General features: G+C 44.0%; 1 protein-coding gene across 1 annotated transcript in view; it reads left to right on the top strand.

Moving 5' to 3' along the window:
• COL4A2 (collagen type IV alpha 2 chain) overlaps positions 1-24878 on the top strand; it is a 178708-nt gene that overhangs the window by 28307 nt on the left and 125523 nt on the right. Inside the window, exon 3 of the mRNA XM_081905934.1 lies at positions 14698-14778. Coding sequence (XP_081762060.1) covers positions 14698-14778 — 81 coding nt within the window. The remainder of the gene's footprint in view (positions 1-14697; positions 14779-24878) is intronic.

The raw sequence follows: 24878 nt of genomic DNA, 5'->3' as shown, positions 1-24878 counted from the left end.
CAGTGGTCTGACAAAAAGGGGGCTTAAACATGTTAAATTTTTAAAATGCCACAATAACAGCCTCTGTGTGTATACTGAAGTAATGCAGGAATATCACTTTGGGGTCTTCCCACACCATGCTAGAAAACACCTCAGCCAGGGAGGCTGTGGAACAGCAGGGGGGTGGATACTCCACAGCAGCTCCAATCAGTCTGTCTGCTCCCAAAGCAGATGCAAACCTCCTAATTTGATCTTCAACTCAAGACCTTTTCTGGTAAAGGAGTTGCTTCTTCTATGGGCATTGGTGATTCCCAACCTTCAGTCTGATTTAGTGCTGTGTGGAGTATGTGAACTCGTGTGTTAGGTCAGGCTCACCCACATGAGCCTCTGGCATTAAGTCTTCTTCTTTGGCAATCACTCATAGCCAAGTAAGATTGTCTTCCATAAACACGGTTTTAACAATGAGTCCGTAAGTGACTGTGGAGGCCAATTCTGGATCCACACGTCCTTCCACAGTGGGTTTCTGGGCGGGAGTTGATCCCGGTGTGGATTTGCCAAGCGTGCCTTCCTCCTAGCACATTTCTCCCTTGCCCATGACACCTTTGGTAAAGGCTTTTTCTCCAACTGGAGTGCTCGCAGGCCAGTGTTTCCTAGGAAAGATAACTGCCTAGGTAGGAGATGTGATCGACATTTTCCAACGTTACACCATTGAGTTGGATTTGTGGCGCTGCAGAGGGGTTATTTTGTGCTTGTTGGTGCAGCACTTTGGTTTTTTTGGCATTAAGTAGCAGCTGGCCACAGACCAGAGGTCTCAGCAGATAAGCCACCAGAAACATCTGAAGATCAGCAATGCTACATTCAAAATACTCAGTAAACATCTCACAATATTCCTCTGAGGGTTCCTTTACACTTGGAGCCAACTAGCTTGGGGTAGACCCTAAGCTATTTAGAACAGTTGTGTTGTGTTGTTTCGTAAGGACACGGTGGCAGTGTGAAAATATTTTGTTTTTCTTCTGGTTTCACCATAGCCATAGAGTTTTCCTCCCTTGCATTCTAGCAGTCTCCCAATGTGCTTCATAGCTCACAGCAAACATTCTTCTGTGTGCAATATATTTTTCCATCCCATGCGGTTCCTGGGGGACCGTGTCACAGGCGCTTTCCCCTTCTGCCCTAGATGCCACCGACCCTCTCTGGTTAACCACAGAAGTATAGATGTCATACAATAGTTTTAAAGTGATGCATTTGAGAAGACTATGCCACTTGTTCAAGTGAAATAGTTCTGTCTTTACCCATTTTTCATTGCTTATTTACGGTTCTGCCAGATTATGTATTCTGTAGTTCAAATATGCTCATCTCATCGACCTCATTAAAAAGGTAAAGGGACCCCTGACCATTAGGTTCAGTGGTGGCCGACTCTGGGGTTGCGGCGCTCATCTCGCTTTATTGGCCGAGGGAGCCGGCGTACAGCTTCCGGTCATGTGGCCAGCATGACTAAGCCGCTTCTGGCGAACCAGAGCAGTGCACAGAAACGCTGTTTACCTTCCCACCTGGAGTGGTAGCTATTTATCTACTTGCACTTTGACGTGCTTTCAAACTGCTAGGTTGGCAGGAGCAATGGGAGCGCACCCCGTCACAGGGATTCGAACCGCTGACCTTCTGATCGGCAAGTCCTAGACTCTGTGGTTTAACCCACAGCGCCACCCGCGTCGACCTCATTAGGTAGGCCATTATGTCTTGTCTGATTCCCATCTCTAAGGTGATACATGCAGGCATGATGGATTTCCCCCAAACTCTTAGTACCTGCATTTACACACTTTTGTTGTAGATTTATCATATGGACTCAGCCAAGTTGAGATATATATATCTTTCAAGTTGCCTAGAAACTCATTTCATGAAGTTGAGCTGAGAGAGTGACTGGCCCTGTAAACCTTGTGGTTGATGACAGGTTTGTTCCTCAGTCTAAATGTAACATTTCAGAAGTTCTGCCATTCTTGATCTCACAAGTTCTAGGTTATTCCTGTTTCAGGTTAACCTGAACTGTATATTTTTAGTAGTTCTTGTCCTGAGAGACAGTGGAGTGTGCCTCCAGGGGTGAAGTCAAACTGCTGCATTTGCAACCTTGAAGTGACCTTCCCGGGGTACAAGCCTGGCTAGTGTGTATGGAAGTTCTGGGCTGCCTAGATGACAAGACCTCCTCTCAGCCTTGCTGATGGGGTCTAAAGGAAAACAGAGCAATATGAGTTGCCGGAAGAAGGTGGCAAGGCATCCAACCGCCTTAGGGACTCCATTCTGGATTTGTGTACGGTTTACTACTCCTTAGCCTTTTCTTCTCCCAAAGACGGGGGGGGGGGGGTTAGTGTCAGAGTTTTCTTTCTCCTAAATGGGCTACCTTCCCAGGTTAAGGAGCCCCATCTGTCCCTCACTGCCCTCTCTACAGCATGTGCAGAAACTGCTTTCTTGACTATTAGACCCACTATTGGTCTTGTCTGCTAAATCTGATGGAGACTGTCTTCACATGCAGTGGAAGTCCCTAGCTGTTTTAAACAGTATTTTTAATTTACTGATTGCCTTCTATACAGTCATCTTCAGGTGGTGTACAGTAAAAACACAAAAAGTTAAAACACAAAAAGCAGATACATTTAAAAGGGAAAGAAGATTATTATATTAAAAATATAAAGTCATGAAGTTATACCAGATGAAGCATTGCACTTACACACTTCAGATTTTAGATGTTTGTTTCTATGCAGCTTTTATTTGCTTAATATACTTAAAAGGGACAAGAAATAACTATTGTGGGAATCATTATTAAGATTCTCTTAACATCTGCCTGTTTTGGAATTTCAGCCTGATGGGAGCCAAACCCAGATATTAAATCCACCATCACCTTGTATGGCCTAATGGACCAGATGGAAGAAAGAGGTTTTCACTATGTGCTCTTTCTTTCATCCTGGGTTTCTTATACTATGACCACTTGTACATTAAATTAATGTGTGCCGTACAGCAACATATACAGTGGTACCTCTGGTTGGGAACGGGATCCATTCCGGAGGCCCGTTCGCAACCTGGAAAGAATGCAACCCACGTCTGCACATGCGCGGGTCGCGATTCGCTACTTCTGCGCATGTGCGTGACATCATTTTCCGCGTCTACGCATGCGCAAGCGGCAAAACCCGGAAGTAACCCTTTCCAGTACTTCTGGGTCGCTGCGTTCCCAAAAACAGAAGTCTGGGAGAGCAGAGGTGTCCAAGATCTCCCATGCTTTTATATACACTTCCCATCCTTGACCTAAGCAGGCATTAAAGTCTCCAGTCAAAATAACACGTAGGTCGGGGCAGATGAAGTCCAGATTCTCAAGGACGTGTGCAATAAAATCCCATTGTGAGTTCTTGGCTGTGACAGTGAGAGTGGGAGGGATATACACATTGATCAATAACATTTCCTGGCTCCCCAGCTCTATCTTTGTTACTAGTAGTTTACAACTAACATTTGTCAACAGAATATGTTCACTTTTTATGTGGGGAGCCACCAGGATTGACAAACACTGTTTGGTTTTCTCTCCCCAGTATATCTTTTCGTCGTAAATAGATCTATTCAACTTGATTTTTTTCTTTGCATTCTATTTGTACATCATTCTCTTCTTTCAACCTTACTTTTGCCTTGTCTAGATTCATCTTCAGCCCTGTCTTTTTTGTTTCTTCATTTAGTTCTTCCAGTGTTTCTTGCAGTTCTTGTTGACTTTGGGCTATTATGACTATATCATCTGCATATTGTAGATGATTTAGCAATCTTCCATTGAGATTGATTTCTTTTTTTCTGACAATTCCAGGCTCTCTAATCCATCTTTCAAGGTGAGTGTAAGCAGCTTAGGTGATAAGTTCTGTATAGTAAAAAACTTAATTAAAAAAAAGTGGATCAGTTTGGTCATCAAAGCAATTCCCCACAGCTTCTGTAACCACCCTTTTAATGTAGGGGTGTTTTCCTCTTTTGAGAATTCCATTTTAAAAAGAGGTAGGAACAAATCAGTGCAATATGTGAGTCTGGAAGTATGTAGTGTAAATGGGGAATACTTGATCTTGTACCTAAGCCACAGGGTGGGATGTGAGGTATCAATGAGAGATGGAGAAAATGTTCAAGAGATCCAAGTATTGGGTTGTTTTTGCCACTTGTCTTATTAGAAATTGGTCTTTTCATTTCTTTCTTCCTTATCGTTTGTTGTTGCACCTTGGAGCGACTCATCTACTTGCTAATGTTGCTGTCTTTCCAGCACCAGCCAAAAGTTTTAATTGCAGAGGCATTTGAGCAGCATCTTGTATAGATGGTTTTAATTGTATTATTCAGCTGCTTTTTATTGGTTTTGCTCCTTCTCTAAGCTTTTATTATTTTGTTATTCTATCTTACTGAATTTTACTTTTAATTGTTTGCTGCCTTCGGATCTTATGCTGAAGGGTAGCTAATAAAACTGCTAAATAAATACATACATTAAAATCATTAATAATTATTCACTATCTCATTGCATTGAATTCATACCTCTCATTTGTAATCAACAGCCTTAGTTTTGCTTGAGTGGACCTTGGACTCTGTGAGTTCAGATCACAACCCTGTTTCAGATCCTATGCACTAGGTTTTATTGGGAAAGAGGGTCCATTGCTTTCCCAGTAGTCTTCATTCACAGTCTGCATATTACTTTCTGCAGCTATCATCAGTGCTGGTGATGCTGCCATACTTCAGAGAAGTCTTCCACAATCTACAGAATTTTTGTAGCTATGTTTATTCATTATTAAAACATTTTTAACCTATCTTTTCATCCAAGCAGGACCGTCAAAGTGGCTAACAATCAATCGGTTATGAAATACTGTTAGTTCTCTTTACAGATAAAACACTAATTAGCACAATTTAGCAGCTGCAAAACCAAGCAAGACCATATGATAATAATAGTAATAGCGACGGCAATAGTAACAACAACAACAACAATTTATTATTTATACCTCGCCCATCTGGCTGGGTTTCTCCATGCACTCTGGGTGGCTCCCAACAGAATATTAATAATGATAATAGAAAAGTGATAAAACATCAAACATTAAAAACTTCCATAGATAGGGCTGCCTTCAGATGTCTTCTAAAAGTCAGATAGTTGTTTATTTCCTTGACATCTGATGGGAGGGTGTTCCACAGGGCGGGCGCCACTATTGAGGAGGCTCTCTACCTTGTTCCCTGTAACTTCGTTTCTTGCAGGGAGGGAACCAGTAGAAGATCCCCGGTGCTGGACCTCAGTGTCTGGGATGAACGATGGGGGTGGAGATGCTCCTTCAGGTATACTGGGCTGTTTAGGGCTTTAAAGCTCAGCACCAACACTTTGAATTGTGCTTGGAAATGTACTGGGAGCCAATGTACCACAGCATCACAGTGTGGTACGCTGGTTTGACATCAACTGATAGGAAGTGCCAGCAGAGGGTGGTGAATATAGCACAAGATATTATGGGCTGTCCCGTGAATCCGCTGGGTGAAATAGCGGAAGAACGTTGCCTCAGGAGAGTGTGGAAAATTCTCAGGGATGATTCACACTCTGGCCAGCACTTTCTTCATCTCCTGCCCTCGGGCAGAAGATACAGAAACATGGTTAGTAGCACCAACAGGGTAAAGAACAGCTTCTATCCGTGGGCTGTTAGGCTGCTGAATTAAAAGATAACAACAGGGCAATTGACTTTTGGGTTTGGTGTGCGTCAGTAAACGAGGGGAATTAAGACTAAGAGAGCTGAGAGGGGGGTGCTTGTGTAATCTCACTGTATTGTACAAGTGAAAATAAAGTATTTCAATTTCAATGTGGGTCTTTCAGTAACAGTGTTACATGGTCTTGGTGGCCACTGCCAGTCACCAGTCTAGTTTCCGCATTCTGGATTATTTGCATTTTCCAGGCCACCTTCAAAAGTAGCCCCATGTAGAGCAGCACATTGCAGTAATCCAAGTGGGAGATAACTACAGCGTGCACCACTCTGGTGAGACAGTCTGCGGGCAGGGAGGTTCTCAGCCTGCGTACCAGATAGAGCTGGTAGACAGCTGACATGGACACAGAATTAACCTGTCACTCCGTGGACAGCTGTGAGTCCAAAATGATTCCCAGGCTGCGCACCAGGTCCTTCAGGGGCACAGTTACCCCATTCAGGACCAGGGAGTCCTCCACACCAGCCCGCCCCCTGTCCCCCCAAAACAGTACTTCTGTCTTGTCAGGATTCAACCTCAATCCATTAGCCACCATCCATCCTCCAACTGCCTCCAGACACTCACACAGGACCTTCACCACCTTCACTGGTTTAAAAGAGAGGTAGAGCTGGGTATCATCCGCATACTGACGAACACCCAGCCCAAACCCCCTGTTGATCTCTCCCAGCGGCTGCATGTAGATGTTGAAAAGCATGGGGGAGAGGACAGAACCCTGAGGCACCCCACAAGTGAGAGCCCAGGGGTCTGAACACTCATCCCCCACCACCACTTTCTGGACACGGCCCAGGAAGAAGGAGCAGAACCACTGTATAACAGTGCTCCCAGCTCCCAGCCCCTCTAGATGGTCCAGAAGGATGTTATGGTCAATGGTATCAAACGCTGCTGAGAGATCCAGCAGAACTAGGAAACAGCTTTGTCCCTAGCCTGCCGGAGATCATCAACCAGCACGACCAAGGCAGTTTCAGTCCCATGGTGAGGCCTGAATCCTGATGGGAAGGGATCCAAATGGTCCGCATCCTCCAGGCGTGCTTGGAGTTGTTCGGCAACCACCCACTCAATCACCTTGCCCAAGAATGGTAAATTTGAGACTGGGCAATAGTTGGCCAAATTGGCTGGGTCTAAAGATGTTTTTTTAAGAAACGGTTTAATAACCGCCTCTTTCAGTGGGTCTGGGAAGGCTCCCTCACAGAGAGAAGCATTCACCACCCCGCAGAGCCCATCGCCCAGCCCTTCCCAGCTCGCTTTTATAAGCCAGGATGGGCAAGGATCAAGGAGACAGGTGGTCAGTTTCACTTGTCCAAGCAGCCTGTCCACATCCTCAGACGTAACAGATTGAAATTGAGCCTATGTAACTTGACTAGACAGGACTCTAGGACTCTCCCACCCCGGCCCTTCTCCCACCTTGGAGTCTTTGTTGTTTAGCCGTTTAGTCGTGTCCGACTCTTCGTGACCCCCTGGACCAGAGCACGCCAGGCACTCCTGTCTTCCACTGCCTCCCGCAGTTTGGTTAGACTCATATTTGTAGCTTCGAGAACACTTTCCAACCATCTCGTCCTCTGTCGTCCCCTTCTTCTCGTGCCCTCCATCTTTCCCAACATCAGGGTCTTTTCCAGGGAGTCTTCTCTTCTCATGAGGTGGCCAAAGTATTGGAGCCTCAGCTTCACGATCTGTCCTTCCAGTGAGCACTCAGGGCTGATTTCCTTAAGAATGGATAGGTTTGATCTTCTTGTAGTCCATGGGACTCTCAAGAGTCTCCTCCAGCACCAGAATTCAAAAGCATCAATTCTTCAGCGATCAGCCTTCTTTATGGTCCAGCTCTCACTTCCATACATCATACATCACTACTGGGAAACCTTGGAGTCTACCTCTTTACAAATCTGAGTGACTTTATCTGCAAAAAAAAACTTTGCAAAATCATTGCAGGAGATCTTGCGGGCCTTACCAAGCCCTGATGGTGAAGATAATTCCATTAGATTGCAAACCACCTGCTGCTGTTTTCTGCAGAAGTGAAAGAGGCGGTGAAGAAAGTCCTCTTCGCCGTCGCTATTGCCACTTGGTAGGCTCGATGTTCAGCTCTAACCAGTGTCCTGTCTGATTCAGAATGAGTTTTCCCGCCACCAGTGCTCTAGCCATGTCAGCAGTTATTTCATCGCCCTCAGCTCTGGGGGAAACCATAGGGCTGTCTGGGCTCCATGCAATCAGAGAGGATGCTTTGGAGCTAGACAGTCAATAGCCCTAGTAAGGCCACTAGGGAATCAGCTGAAAGGCCATCAACATGGGAAACCATTTGGATCCTTTAAGTGGGGGGGGCATCCAAATTGGTCCCACCTCTCTGCAGAGGGGAAGGCTCGCGGAGAAGTGATCCGGCCATGGATCACTTGTTTTGCTTTTACTTACTGTCAGTTCACACACATCCATAGAGGTAAACACCAGGTCTAAGGCATGCCTGTGACTATGAGTTAGGCCAAACGTATTCAGGGACAGCCCCATGGAGGCTATGCTTTCCACGAAGTACCGAGCTACCCCTTGTAAGGTTGTGTTGGCATGGATGTTAAAGTCCCCTAGGACAACCAAACTAGGTGTTTCTAGCAAAACATCCTCCACGACCTGAAGCAGCTCAGGCAGGGAATCCTTGGTGCAGTGGGGAGGTCAGTACACCAAAAGGAATCCTGTACTGCCCCTATTGCCCAGCTTTCAGAACATGCCGTCAGAAAACTGGGTCTTCCCAACAGGATGCCTGGTGCAAGCTAATGACTGCAACCCCCCCCCCACCCATATGACCTGGGTTGCTGTGTGTAAGAGAAACCTGGTGGACCAGCAGCGGCAAGAACAGGCCCATCTGCTTCATCTAACCAAGTCTCTGTTACACATGCCAGGTCAAGTCCTCCATCCACAATCAAGTCATGGATGACAGCCGTCATGTGAGTCATTGACCTGGCATTGCACAACAGCTCCTTAAGGGCATGTGGGTCTCCCTTGTTGACTCCAGTATCCTTCAAGTCAGGATCAGACCTGGAGTCAGGGATAGTCTTCAAACAACAACTAAACCTGCCTCCTTGGTAATGACATGGTCTGGTCTTAGCGTAGCTCCTTCTCCTGCCTGTGATCACTGAGATCGGGTATCCCAGAGAATCCCACTCCCCACCCCGTGGAACTTGATGCAGCCATTCTGTTGGCTGGGGCCCACTCCCAGGCAGTCCTGACCTTTCCCTCTTCAGAACAGAACACAAACCATACATCAAACTAATAAAACAGTAGAAACAACCTCCCAATAATAATAATAATTTGCAATCATACTAAAATTAAACCAATCCCCAGCCCCAACCAAACGTCCATCCCACCCCAAAAATAAACAAACAAAAATTCAAAATACTACAGACCTAGAAACATTTAAATAATTACTTAATAACATTAACACAGAGGGGCTGGCCCTTGCCCTTGTCTCACCCCCAATGGCCACCCCAAGGGACGACCCCCTTTGGTGTCTCCTCGCTGGGAGCAGCCCCGCCCCCTTAGGCAGGCAGGCTTTATAATGCTGCTCCAGCAGCTGGACCACACCTTCTGGGGCAGCAGCTGTTCCCATTTTGCCTGCCTGCCCAGGGACCTGCGCAAATAAGATGTACAGAAGAAGAAACACAAAGAATTTTAGGCAAAGCTACTAATTTTAAGGTGGTGTTCAAAACTGTATGTCAAACTTACATAGAAGACAAGAGGTCAAAACTAGTTTTAAAAATTCATCAAGAAATTATCACCATACATTGGTCAACCACCCGAAGTTGTTTTTTTCTATTGTGCATTTTATTGGGAACATCAAAATGCTAATACAGAAAGAGCTATAAAGAGAGCTGGGGACCTAGTGTCACAGCACAGTTATTTGTTTTCCCTAACAGAACTCAGTCATCCGTTTGACTGACCCTGGCAAGAAACAGCTGGGAAACAGATTCTTTTGGAGAATTCCATGTCTATCACACAGCAAGAAGTTTAAAAATGTTCTGTTCATGTTATGTTATGTTCCACCTTCAATGACCTAGAGATGAGCAGTGGGTGCTTTCATATAAATATAGGAAATCCTTGCTTTAATATGTGAAAACATGAAATGATTAATGCTAAATTAATTTAGTTTTAGTTTAGTTTTTTAATTTAGTTAATGCTAAATTAAAGCTTATTCAAGATAAATGATTCTAATTCTTCATTTATACAGTATTCTGTCTTTTGCCTGAAATGGGAGTCAAGGTGGCCGACAGATAAAACAAGCAGCTAAAAACATGGGGGGAAAGTTATTAAACAGTGATATAATTAAAACTATCTATGTAAATGAGCTATTAAAATAGGTTATGCTTTGCAAATAGAATCTTCAGTGTTGCACCCATAATATTTTGCAAGTTTAAGATTTATTTATTTCTTAACATTTATTTACCATTTGATTGTTTTTAAACCCAACCAACCAACCTCAAATACAACTAAGTTAGTCCTATAGCCATTAGGCTGATTAAATTCTTGCTATCCATTTGAAAAATCAAAAACAGAAATATTCCCCAAAAAGAACAAAATTGCTGACAGAGAAATGCCAAAAATAAAATGAAAAACTGCCAAAAAGCTTTTCAAAAAGAACAAAAATAAAACTTTGCCTTGCCACTTGAGGAATGAGGTTATTACCCCTCTACTACTGTCCATACCAGGTCACCCAACCATTGCTATTGTGTCTTTTCTTTTAGCAGATCACAATGATCAGGTGACAGCAAAAACTGCAAGGTCTGTTATAAGATCTATTATAAACCTCCAAACTGCATTTTGTATAGTTAAGTTTTTACCTCTTCAGTACATTTTATTTTCTTGCCTAGGAAGCTTCTCCCTGGTTTTGGAGGGGGCTGGGGGATTCTATCTTTTGCACTTTGAAACTCAAGCCTCAAAAGCTGAAAAACTCCGTAAAACATTTATCACTGGAATCACCACAAAACCTTCCACTTTCTATGATTTATTTCCCTCTGGGCTCATAACCTTATGTGAGGAATTAAGTATATGAATCCCTGTGGGTATAGGACAGTATATAAATTTAATTAATTAATAATAGCAGCAGCAACAACAACAACCACAACAACAGTGTTCAAAACTCCCATTATTCTGGGCACATTTTGCAACAGGGATTTTCATCAGTGCATGCAGTTTCTGAGTTGTGCGCCCAGTACTGCACCTAAGATTTCAAATTAAAATTGCAACTCTCTCTTTTAAAAAAAATAATTAAATTAATTTTCCATTAAGAACATCCAATTAATAACAAATCAGATCAAATCATAATCCAATTCAAGGAAAAAAAACACAAAAACAAATTACAATCCAAATTATTAATTATTAAATTTCAAACAGACTTCCCATATTCTGGATCTCTGAAGAATCATCTCACATAGTTATATTTCGGCCTTCTTGTGATTCTGATAACTTCCACATTCCGATCTTAAACTCTCAAAGTCTCCAGTCCCTGGCTAATCAATTCTCAGTCATGTTGAACAGTCATGTATCCTTTAATCTGACAAGCACAGCTTAGTTTGTGTATGTGTGTATTTCCCTTGTCTGTTGCCAGCGCAGCATTTCGTGGCTTACTGTTATCTTGCAGTCTGGGCTGTTGTCCAAGTCTACCGTTCGAAGTTCTATGACGCAGTAAATTCCTGAGTTGTCAGGTTATTATGCATACTGTTTGCAAATATATGTAGCAATTGAAATGGAATATATTCCACAGATGTAAATCATTTGGTGATTGATCACACTCTTCCTCTGGGCCCTAGAGGGGAGCTGCTAGACACTCATTTCACCTTCTCTCCACTGGCGGAGGAATGGGCTTCCGGACGCAGCAGGCCGCCCACGGCACCACTATTCTGGCAGGGTGCCATCGCAGCAGACCACCCCCCCCCCCCCCGGATGCAGGAAGCAGGGAGAGCAGTCTCTCTCTAAGCAGCCAGGATGACGTATAAAAGAAATACCGCCGCCCCCGTCCCCATTCATATGCTCCCCTCTCACGCGCTCGTCTGCCGTGGGGTCCCGGGGATGGGGTCGTATGAATGGGGCGGTAGCAACGGCAGTATTTCTTTTCGCCATCATCCTGGCCGGTTAGAGAGAGACTGCTCTCCCTGCCTCCTGCTCCTTCCCCTTTCGGATGAGAAACAGAGAGAGAAAGGCACAGGCTCAATGTGCTGGCCATCATTTCCCTTTTCCCCTACAACATGCGCTTAAAAACAACAGCCGCCAAACCTAGAAGCACTTTGCACAAGGCGTTCTGCTGGGGTCTCCTGGTTTGTTTCATTAAAAAAACGCCAGCCACCACTGCCTTCTCTATCTGCTCCTCAAGGTGACAACCGCCCAGCACCGTATTTTTCGCTCTATAGGACGCACCGGACCATAGGAGGGAGAGAATAGGGGGGGAAAAATTCTCCCCCTCTCTGCTCAGCGCCCCTTCAGAGAAGTAGCAGGAGAAAAGGAGCCCCTTCCATTTCTCCTCCCGCTTCCCTGAAGGGGCGCTGCGCAGAGAGGGAAAACTGTGCAGCACCTCTCCAGCGAAGTGAAGCCTGGAGAGCAAGAGGGATCGGTGTGCACTGACCCCTCTCGCTCTTCAGGCGGCTATCCGCAAGCCTTCGGAGTGCAGCGGGGACTCCTGCTGCGCTCCGAAGGCTTGCGGATAGCTGCCTGAAGCCCCCAGAGTGCAGCGGGAGTTCGCACCACTATAAGAGAACAAGGGAGTCTCATGGTGAGTTCCGACACCTCTTTTTCTAGAAAGATAGCACTGGTTTTAGCAAACAAAATGGAGTCCTAAATTGAGTCCTAAAAGGATAGAGATCGGAAATTCCCTTTCATGTACAGCAACTTAAAACACAGCTTGAAACACAGCAGGGGGGAATGACAGCTACTTTCTGAGTCACTAATGTGTACATGCCCTAAGTCTAAAAGCATATCTACATAATTATAATAATATAAATAATCCAAAATAAGTTCATGTGGCTGTTTAAAAATAATTACGTTCTTGATATTCTAAATTTCAGTGAGAAATGCTCACATTTTTTGGTAATATTTGCACCATGTTTACAAACAAGCAACAGTATTTTTGGTGCACTACAATGTAGGTCTTCAAATATTTCTGTTTGTTCCCAGAACAGACATTTCCTGAATCTGTTAAGCACTTCGGCTTGGAACGTAATGAGAGAGGATGTGAACCGACAAGATGATATTGTTTGAGTCTGCTAAAGGAAGTTGACTATTTGGATGTTTATAATCTCAGTATGTTAGCTTGTACTTTGATAAGAACGTTTTGTTTGCAAAGTAAACCGCAAGACCCACTGCAGTTCTGAGACAATGTTTATGCAGCTTTTGAAGTAAAGTACTGCAGAAAATTTCTGCATCATCCAAAAACAGTATCTGAGCTGTACAGTATGATGTATGTATGTACATATGTGTACATAATAAGAGCAAATGAATTGTAAATTATATGTGGAAACTGAAAACTCCATAGAATAGCCAAATTGTCCAGGTGGGTGAACTACAATAGTCAGATGCAAAGTAGTTTATAAATAGACCTGTCTCAAAGTACCATGTAGGGAAGAGTGTCCAGACTTCCTAGTTTCCTGTTGTGTGAAGCTAATGATGTAATTCGTCTTAGGACCTTTCTGAGTTAAGCAGATGGGACAATCATAGATATGTAAGCAAAGAGCAGTTAAATATAGACATGGTATATATTGTATATATTGTATTATTGATACTGGCCTATGTTTGGTTTTGACAAAAATAGATTGAAAAAAACCTTAAAATCTTTGCAACTGGCTTTAAGAGAATTGCCTGTAGTTTGCTGAGAACCCTAGCATACTAGGTAAGAAATAATACATTGGAGCAACAGGTTTATGTGAACCTGGAAGAGGAAGGATGTATTGTCCTTTGCTTTGCAATGCATAGTTTCAAAGTTTGCATTCCAACAAAAATCTTTTGATGAGTAAGATGAGCTCCCATTTTTCACTAAGAAAAGCATTCAGGCGTCACTTGCAGTTTCACATTCTTTGAGTTGTTTGTACATAAATGGTAAGCTCTGCAGAAATATTGTTCTGTTTAATCTTGCTCTTTTTTCCAAGCATACATGTAGCTCATAGCAGTGTATCTAGCAGGGATACAGTGTGCATAACTTTACTGCTTGTAAGGCTGATTAAATTTTCAGTGATGTCTTTTCTTTTAGAATATTTAACCACTTCTCTCTTTTTTGTTGGCAAACACACACACACACACACACACACACACACACACACACACTTTAAAACATTTTTGTTTCAATGTCATTTTTAATTTACTATGCATCCAAGTAGTAAATGGTATTCAATTTGATTGGTTCATGAGTCCCCAATCATTAATAATCACTTAAAATGTTCTTCTAGGGAAGTCCCACTCTATTCTGCCTTGGTCAGGCCACACCTGGAATGCTAGTTCTGGGCACCACAATTTAAGACAAACTGGAAGGTGTGCAGAGGAGGGTGACCAGATGATCAAGGTTCTGGAAACCAAGCCTTATGAGGAATGGTTGAAGGAGCTGGGTATGTGTAGCCTGGAAAAGAGGAGCATGAGAGGAGATGATATGGTCATCTTCAGATTTCTAAAGAGTTGTCACCTGGAGGTTGGAGCAAGCTTGTTTCCTTCTGCTTTAGCGGGTAGAACTTGAACCAATGACTTCCAGTTACTAGAAAGGTGATTGCAATTAAACATCAGGAAGAACTTTCTGACGGTAAGAGTTGTTTGGCAGTGGAACAGACTCCCTTGGGGCATGGTGGACTTTTCTTCCTTGGAGGTTTTTAGCAGGGCTTGGATGGCTATCTGTCATGGAGGCTTTAGCTGAGATTCCTACGTTGCAGAAGGTTGGACTGGATGACCCTGGCAGTCCCATCCAACTCTACGATTCTATGATTCCCTTTACTAGTTGTTTTTCTTGCTGTTGCTGTGCTATTTAACTGTCATTTGAATGTTTGTTTTATTTTTCAGGGAGGGAAGTCTTATACAGGACCTTGTGCAGGAAGAGACTGCAGTTGGGGTTGTGAATGTTTCCCAGAAAAAGGAGCTCGTGTGAGTACCACTTTTTCTAATCACATAAGAATTCTCACCATTTTATCCTAGGGATCAAACAATTGCCCCTAGATTTAGGACTTAAGATATAAACAACAAAACAATACAAAAATAATAACAAAACATTTCAACAATGCAATACTAGCAATACCCAATATGTCCTTCCATGAACAGAAGGAGCCTCCTGTGAACAGAAGGGGTAATCTGTTAGTGGAATGGGCTTGTTCCAAGTGGTCGCTTCCATGAACTGAAATGGAATAACCTGCTGCCACCTACACTGCTCTAAAGGGTTCCCAAACCCTAGCAAATTTTCAGTGGCTGCGGACGCAGCAGAGATCCAAGAGCATCCAGCTTTGTGAGCAGAATTCCACTCGTGAAATTCTAGATTCAACTATTGCCTGTAATTGCATTTGACATTTCAGATTTAAGCCAGAAAGAAAGGTATCATATGACATGTTCCTGTAGACTACAGCATTTGGGGGCAAGTTGTTTGGTACATGCTTAGCTCAAATTCTAAATCATGCCTCACGTCACCTCCTCATGGTGGCACTGTTTTATAACTGCATTAAAAAGCCTGCTCCTCAGTATCTTTACATCAAAGTAAATCTTAAAGTAAATCCTTATTAAATGTGATTTGGGCACTACTGTTTGAGAGCTCTTGCATTTATTCATCTGTTGTTATTAAAATGTACAGCCATGTGATATTGGAAAACTGTCAAAATGAATTACACAGTGAACATGTACACAACAATTTGAATATTCTCCAGTTTCATTGTTTTAATTAGATTTGAAATGAACAGTGGTTTTTAATTAGAATTGTATCATTTTTGAAGCAACAGCACTTTATAACTGAAGAATATTGAATTTTAATATTGGGAAATGGACTTAATACCCTAGCTTCTCAAGCAGTGAACAAAAATTATTTGATTTGATATGCAAGCATACTTCCAAGCCATCTAATTTGTCCAGAATGTTGTAATTATTTTCTTTAAATGTAAAATCTTTACTAGCAGCGCTTCCTGAATAATAGGTTGCATTTCTCAGCATCTTATAACAGTGCACTTGACAGCTGTGTAGCCACTTTCATCGTAAGTTCATTTGGAATCTTCAGAGGTGACCAAAATTAATGGAAATGTTTTTGTCTTACTATGGAGTATAAGAAAATAAGGCCTAATTAAATTAAATTTTCTGTTTGTAGTTATTCATGTGAGTCATAGGTCCAGCAGTGCTTGAGTTTAATGGGTCATTCTTCTGGTAATAATGTCTAAAAATGGTTCTGGGTGCAGCTGTAGAATTTTAATGTTCAATAGTGCTGACTTTCTTTTTGAATTATTGACTGCCTATAATAGTGGATGGTTAGAGATGATATGGGAAATTACATTGTGGGACTTCTGACTTACTGTATTTTTCTGTGTATAGCACGCCCCCATGTATAAGATGCCCTCTATTTTTGGGGACTCAAAATTAAGAAAATGGGGGGAGATGGCCCAGAGCTTTTTGGGGGGAAGGATTGTTGATGGCTTTTGACCTGATTTCATTCTGATGCAAATTCTTCTCATACATGTATTAAAGAATAGTAATATATACATGTATTAAAGAATAGTAATATATTTGTTCCACATATTTTCCAGTTAAGTTAGGCTGCTTACTGTGCTAGATTATTGTATCTCTGTCCATCAAAATATATTCTTTCTGGGCTATAGAAACACTACTCACTCTATTCTACTTCAAAATAGTGATTTTTTGTTAGTCCCACCACATCCAGATGACCATCCATATTTTAGTACTATGGTACTTAGTATCTAATGTCTTCTGCATGGTCCTTCTAGAGAGCTTCTATGTGGGTTGAAGATTTGAGCCGAGTGGGAAGGCAGGACCTAAGCCCCTAGACAGAGAGGTTGGCATTGAGGTACCCGCCAAATCTCTAGTATGGTTTGAGAAGTTTCTGCATAGGGAGAGAACCCATAATTGTGTCTGCACAAATGTTTATGCAAAGATTTACAGTTAGAGTAAGCAACTGATTGTTCTTTATAAGTTCCAATCATATCTTATCCTCTTTTTGACAGTGACAACCCCACTGTCCATTTCTTCTCAAGGATGCCTTTGTATTACTGATATTTTGACATCTTTTGAAATTTGCTTCTCTGCATGTTGGAAATCATATCAGCATTTCTGGTTGGAAAACACCCCAGTTGATGAAAATATTAAAAATTACCAATTCGTATTTAGACACCGAGAAACTAAAACTGTTATCACAAACAAGTAAGCTGGAAGCACTGGCAATGTTAGTATTTCTTGAATGTTTTGGTTAATGTTGCAGATTTGATTGAAAACTGAAAATAATCTTTGCCAAGCTCAAAATATGTACAGATAGTTCCGTATTGTTACACATTGCAGTATGTGTGTACTAGGTGGGACTCATTTGGATGGTCCGCCCCACCACTTAATGGATCCAAATGGTTTCCAGAGAGTGGTAGGGGATGCTTTATCCCATGTTGATGGCCTTTCAGCTGATTCCCTGATGACCTGCTGGAATGTGGAGTTAACCAGGACTATCGACTGTCTGGCTCCAAAGCGCCCTCTCCGATTGCATGGAGCCCGGACAGGCCCGTGGTTTTCCATGGATCTGAGGGCACTGAAACAATCACTGAGATGGCTAGAGCGCCAGTGGCGGATAACCCATTCTGAAGCTGTCCGGACATGGGTTAGAGCTCAATGTCGAGCCTACCAAGTGGCGGTAGCGACAGCAAAGAAGACTTTCTTCACTGCCTCTATTGCATCTGCAGAAAACAGCAGGAGCCTTTTTCAGGTGGTTCACAATTTAGCAGAACAACCTGCTACATCGGGGCCCAGTATAGGCCACATGATCTCCTGCAATGATTTTGCAAAGTTTTTTTGCAGATAAAGTCTTATTCAACATCTTTATCAACGACTTGGATGATGGACTCAAGGGCATCCTGATCAAATTTGCAGATGACACCTGTCAGGGGTTCAAACCGGGAGGGGTGGCTAACACCCCAGAGGACAGGATCACACTTCAAAATGACCTTGACAGATTAGTGAACTGGGCCAAAACAAACAAGATGAATTTTAACAGGGAGAAATGTAAAGTATTGCACTTGGGCAAAAAAAATGAGAGGCACAAATTCAAGATGGGTGACACCTGGCTTGAGAGTAGTACATGTGAAAAGGATCTAGGAGTCTTGGTTGACCACAAACTTGACATGAGCCAACAGTGTGACGCGGCAGCTAAAAATGCCAATGCAATTCTGGGCTGCATCAATAGGAGTATAGCATCTAGATCAAGGGAAGTAATAGTGCCACTGTATTCTGCTCTGGTCAGACCTCACCTGGAGTACTGTGTCCAGTTCTGGGCACCACAGTTCAAGAAGGACACTGACAAACTGGAAGGTGTGAAGAGGAGGGCAACCAAAATGGTCAAAGGCCTGGAAACGATGCCTTATGAGGAACGGCTAAGGGAGCTGGGCATGTTTAGCCTGGAGAAGAGGAGGTTAAGGGGTGATATGATAGCCATGTTCAAATATATAAAAAGATGTCACATAGAGGAGGGAGAAAGGTTGTTTTCTGCTGCTCCAGAGAAGCGGACACGGAGCAATGGATCCAAACTACAAGAAAGAAGATTCCACCTAAACATTAGGAAGAACTTCCTGACAGTAAGAGCTGTTCGACAGTGGAATATGCTGCCAAGGAGTGTGGTGGAGTCTCCTGCTTTGGAGGTCTTTAAGCAGAGGCTTGACAGCCATATATCAGGAGTGCTCTGATGGTGTTTCCTGCTTGGCAGGGGATTGGACTCGATGGCCCTTGTGGTCTCTTCCAACTCTATGATTCTATGAAAGTCGCTCAGATTCAGGAAGAGGTAGACTCCACCGTGAGAGCAGGGCCGGGGCGGAAGAGTGCTAGAGTCCTGTCTAGTCAAGTTGCGTGGGATCAATTCCAATCTGTTACCTCCAAGGATGTGGACAGGCTGCTTAGACGAGTGAAACCAACCACGTGTATTCTTGATCCTTGCACATCCTGGCTTATAAAAGCTAGCCGGGAAGGGCTGGGCGATGGGCTTCGTGGGGTGGTGAATGCTTCTCTCTGTGAGGGAGCCTTTCCAGACCCGCTGAAAGAGGCGGTTATCAAACCGCTTCTTAAAAAACTATCTTTAGATGCTGCCAATATGGCCAACTATCGCCCAGTCTCAAATCTTCCATTCTTGGGCAAGGTGATTGAGCGAGTGGTTGCTGAAAAACTCCAGGCATGCCTGGAAGAAGCGGACCACTTGGATCCCTTCCAGTTGGGATTCAGGCCTCATCATGGGACTGAAACCGCCTTGGTTGCACTGGTCGCTGATCTCCGGCGGGCTAGGGACAAAGGTGAGAGCTGTTTCCTAGTTCTGCTGGATCTCTCAGCGGCTTTTGACACCATCGACCGTAACATCCTTCTGGACCGCCTAGAGGGGCTGGGAGCTGATGGCACTGTTATACAGTGGTACCTTGGGTTACATACACTTCAGGTTACATACACTTCAGGTTACAGACTCTGTTAACCCAGAAATAGTGCTTCAGGTTAAGCACTTTGCTTCAGGATGAGAACAGAAATTGTGCTCCGGCGGCGCAGCAGCAGCAGGAGGCCCCATTAGCTAAAGTGGTGCTTCAGGTTGAGAACAGTTTCAGGTTAAGTACAGACCTCCGGAACGAATTAAGTACTTAACCTGAGGTACCACTGTACAGTGGTTTCACTCCTTCCTCCTGGGCTGTGTTCAGAAAGTGGGGGGGGGTGAGTGTTCAGACCCCTGGGCTCTCACTTGTGGGGTGCCTCAGGGTTCTGTCCTCTCCCCCATGCTTTTCAACATCTACATGCAGCCACTGGGAGAGATCATCAGGGGGTTTGGGCTGGGTGTTCATCAGTATGCGGATGATACCCAGCTCTACCTCTCTTTCAAATCGGAACCAGTGAAGGTGGGGAAGGTCCTGTGTGAGTGTCTGGAGGCGGTTGGAGGATGGATGGCACCTAACAGATTGGTTGAATCCTGACAAGACAGAATTACTGTTCTGGGGGGACAGGAGACAGGTGGGTATGGAGGACTCCCTAGTCCTGAATGGGGTAACTGTGTTCCTGAAGGACCAGGTGTGCAGCCTGGGAGTCATTCTGGACTCACAGCTGTCCATGGAGGCGCAGGCCAACTCTGTGTCCAGGGCAGCTCTTTATCAGCTCCATCTGGTACACAGGCTGAGACCCTACCTGCCCGCAGACTGTCTCGCAGAGTGGTGCATGCTCTAGTTTTCTCTCGCTTGGACTACTGCAATGCGGTCTACGTGGGGCTACCTTTGAAGGTGACCCGGAAACTACAACTAATCCAGAATGCGGCTGCTAGACTGGTGACTGGGAGCGGCCGCCGAGACCATATAATACCCGTCTTGAAAGACCTACACTGGCTCCCAGTACGTTTCCGAGCACAATTCAAAGTGTTGGTGCTAACCTTTAAAGCCCTAAACAGCCTTGGTCCAGTATACCAGTAGGTGTGTCTCCACCTCCATCATTCTGCCTGGACACTGAGGTCCAGCACCGAGGGCCTTCTGGTGGTTCCCTCGCTGCAAGAAGCCAAGTTACAGGGAACCAGGCAGAGGGCCTTCTCGGTAGTGGCACCCGCCCTGTGGAATGCCCTCCCACCAGATGTCAAAGAGAAAAACAACTACCAAACTTTTAGAAGACATCTGAAAGCAGCCCTGATTAGGGAAGCTTTTAATGTTTAATAGGTTACTGTATTTTAGTGTTTTGTTGGAAGCCGCCCAGAGTGGCTGGGGAAACCCAGCCAGATGGGTGGGGTATTAATAATAATAATAATAATAATAATAATAATAATAATAATAATAATAATAATGTAGCCCAGAGAAATTCTTGAAAATAAGATATTTTACTTCCTTTGAATAAAGCAAACTTTCTTTTTGCTTCCTTGAGAACTAAATGAGGACACAATTCACTTAAAGCTATGCACTTCTGAGCACCATTGATTGCGGTGGGAGAGGAGAACATGTGTAACTTTCTCCTGTTGCGATCAGTGGGATTTAAAGATGATTGACTTGTCTGAAGTAGGCTCCTTTTTCACAACAGCAGAATACTGTGGCTGCACAAAGTATGTAGGAAGACATCACATAACGTACAGAAGGGGAACCTTTTGAACTAAGAATAGTTTGGATTTGATACCCCGCTTTATCACTACCCTAAGGAGTCTCCAAGCGGCTCACTACCTCCTTTCCCTTCCTCCCCCACAACAAACACTCTGTGAGGTGAGTGGGGCTGAGAGGCTTCAGGGAAGTGTGACTGGCCCAAGGTCACCCAGCAGCTGCAGGTGGAGGAGCGGAGATGCAAACCCAGTTCACCAGATTACAAGTCTACCGCTCTTAACCGCCACACCACGCTGGCTAAGGGAAACAGAACACCCTTTCCTTTATTATTACTATTATTTATTAAATTTGTATACTTCTCTGTACCCAGAGGTCTCATAACATAGCATTCCATTACATAACATAACATTCAGCATATTACATACTATCAGTTTGAAACACTGGCACAGTTGCAGACTGTTTATACTGTTTACCTTCTCCAACAACTGCAGGGAATGTTTTTTTCATAGAATATAATGTTAGCTATATTTTGAGTCCTACTTGGCTGATTCAAGTTGTCCTCTGTGCTAGACAAATGGCAGCAACCTGCCTGTCCTGTGGATGACATAATAAAGTGAATTACTTTCCCTACAAAAAGCACTGGAACTATTTATCTGCAATTTTGCAGACTTCATCCAGCCCATAGAGGCTTCAGTGCCTATACATCTTCCACCCCTCTCCTTATCCAGCTGCAACACCACAACCCTGCAGTGTTCTCAATGGCTCTTACTCTCAGGTAGTTGCTGCCACCACCACTTAACTCGTTGCCTGGATGGGAGGGGACCTGGTATGAAAGCAGGCATTTTTTGAAAGCCAGTGCACCCAGCACTCCTCAGTGCAACCTGCACACAAGTTGTTCGGGAAACTAGGACCAGCTTTTAGCTGCCTTGTCTTAGGCCAATATCCAAGCTACTTCCTTGTTTCCCTGGCAGAACCCCCTAAACTTCTTAAACTCCAGGAACACTTGAGACCAAGACACCCTGTGTTTCCCAAGCAGTTCCCTTGCAAGTTAGTCAGAGTTTAAAGGCGGCCAAAACTCCCCATGTCTCTCCCAGATCTCAGAAGAACGTATTGGACTCGCACAACTCTGAGCCTAAACTTTCAGTAGCATGAACTCCAATCATCTAGGCACGGGGGCTGGGGCTTCTAGAACCCTGAGGTGTGTGTGTGTGTGGTCAAATTAGGAAACTTCATTAAAAATAAAAGCTAGGGGAAAGCAGGCAGGAGGTCAAAACAGGCAACACAATAAACCAGAGCCCTGTGGTTCTAAAACTGCACTAATGCTAGCCTATTCACTATAATAGAGCTGTTTGGCTTACAAGCCAGCAGCGAAGATGGCCAGCTTCATAGAAAGTCCGATCTGGATCCCTGATGGTGGGAGGGAACAACACTGCCAGGGCAGCTCAGCTTTTTAAAGTCTCTTTCCTCTCTCTGGGAGGAGTGACCCCTTGCTCCTTCTGACAAACAAAATGCAGAGCCAGATGCTCACATCAGTCATGTCTCCCAGGGGCTTCTAAGGCACCAATTTTTACATTTGAAGGAGATACACATGACAGACTGACTGAGAGAAGTGGTGGGGGCAGATCAGGATTTTTATTCACACTCACAAAGCAAGATAGCACTTTGAAAAGGAATTGCCAATATTCTGCTGGTTAACAGCAGCAACAGCAACAACAATTTATTATTTATACCCCGCCCTTCTGCCTGGGTTTCAAAGCTCTGTCTCGCAGAGCACTTTGCCAAGTACGTACTATGGAAGACCCTTGTGGGCAAAAAAGGTCATGTGACATTGTGACATTAGATGACTGACAAGTGGGCAGCTCCACCCACCTGTCAAAGCTGGCCCACAAGGGTTGGGGAGGGTTAACAATCTAGCCTACTGGCCAGACCCCATTCCTCATCCTAACTTTGAAACAAACTCTGAAAACCCTAGCCCCACACTGCTTTTGCAGGCCATGCTGGGGTGACGCACGCACACGGCATCTCCCACATGGAGGTGCCTGGGAGAGACGCAGCTCCAGCAGCACAACCCACCCTCTAGCTTTGCTGCCCCAGGCACCCCAGTGGCTTGCTACACTGCTGAGAGAAGCAGAGCTATTTGCATGCTGAAGAAAATGGTCTTTCTGTAAGGATATTCACCCGATATATCAACCGGTTCTGCATGTAGCAAATCCTATAAAATCTAGAGTAGGGGTAGCCAGTGTGGCCTTCCAGCTCCCATCATCACTGACCTGCATTGACCTGTAGGTGTCACTTTAGTTGACTTGATCATGCCCTTGATAGACCGTCTGGCATCTGCTACAGAAGATAGGTAGGCAGTAGTGTGAATTCCTTGACCTCAAAGAGATCTGTTTGGTGTAGTGGTTAAGAGCGGTAGTCTCGTAATCTGGGGAACCGGGTTCGAGTCTCCGCTCCTCCACATGCAGCTGCTGGGTGACCTTGGGCTAGTCACACTTCTCTGAAGTCTCTCAGCCCCACTCACCTCACAGAGTGTTTGTTGTGGGGGAGGAAGGGAAAGGAGAATGTTAGCCGCTTTGAGACTCCTGAAGGGGAGTGAAAGGCGGGATATCAAATCCAAACTCTTCTTCTTCTTCTTCTTCTAACACATCATACTTTTCATGAATAGATTACTTTAAAGTCTAATGTTTGCTATATTGGATTATATATTAATGCTGTACTGTTTTTAACATTTGATTGGGGGCTGCCCAGAGTGGCTGGGGAGACTCAGCCAGATGGGTGGGGTATAAATAATAAATTAATAAAAAAATAATAATAATTTGTTTTATATGAATACTCCTTACCTGGAAGTATTGAAACCAGGGGTGGTGCCCATCCTCTTGCCTTTTGAACTCATTCCAAGTTAGCATTTTTCATCTCTTTTAAGTATATATTCTCTCTTTTACTAATTAGCAACCTCTGGTGGTAGCTTCCCCCTAAAAAAACCTTAGGCCAGAACTAGTAAAAGGGACAAATGTAAAGGTCTACACTTAAGGCAGGAAGAACGAGATGCGCAAATATAGTATGGAGGACACCACCCTTGGCAGCAGTGCATGTGATAAGGTTGTAGACTTTAACCTTAACAAGAGTCAACTGTGTAATCCAGCTCAAAGAAAGTCATAGTCCCACTCTATTCTGCCTTGGTCCAGTTCTGGGTACCACAATTTAAGAAGGATGTTGACACGCTGGAAGATTTGCAGAGGAGGGTGACCAAAATGATCAAGGGTCTGGAAACCAAGCCTTATGAGGAACAGTTGAGGGAGCTGGGTATGTTTAGCCTGGAAAAGAGCAGGCTGAGAGGAGATATGAGAGCCATCTTCAAATATCTGAAGGGCTGTCCCATGGAAGATGGAGCAAGCTTGTTTTCTCCTGTTCTGGAGGGTAGGGCCCAAAACAATGGCTTCAAGTTTCAAGAAAGGAGATTCTGCCTAAATGTCAGGAAGAACTTTCTGACAGTAAGAGCTGTTTGACAGCAGAACGGTTTCCTTTCGGAGGTAGTGGATTTGCCTTCATTGGAAGTTGGTATACAGAGGTTGGACGGCCATCTGTCATGGATGTTTTAGTTGAGATTCCAAAGATACTAACCCTCCACTAACACCCCCATCCTCATCACTAAAACCAGTAATGAAGCAAAATTGTGCAAAACAAGTAGTAGATGTTAATTAAGACATGGATCAGTGACAGAAAAGGGTGACTGTTTTCTAGCATTACAATGAGAACAACAATAATGAAAAGAAAAGAGTGATATTTATTATGCTTAAAATAATTATAATGCCTCCATTCTGAGATGCCAGGCCCAGCTGGTGATGCAAGATTGAAGATCACTGGGAATGACAGTTGTAAAAATATGAATTGAGTCTTATCAGAATCAGGGTGCCAACCTGCAGAGTTGATCACATAACACGGTGTACGAACACCATTTGAATAGCAATG

The sequence above is a fragment of the Podarcis melisellensis genome, assembly GCF_964234715.1.
Source record: "Podarcis melisellensis genome assembly, chromosome: 3".
NCBI classification, from domain to species: domain Eukaryota; kingdom Metazoa; phylum Chordata; class Lepidosauria; order Squamata; family Lacertidae; genus Podarcis; species Podarcis melisellensis.
The sequence above is the reverse complement of the archived record's forward strand: the minus strand, read 5'-3'. Positions and strand labels throughout refer to the sequence as shown.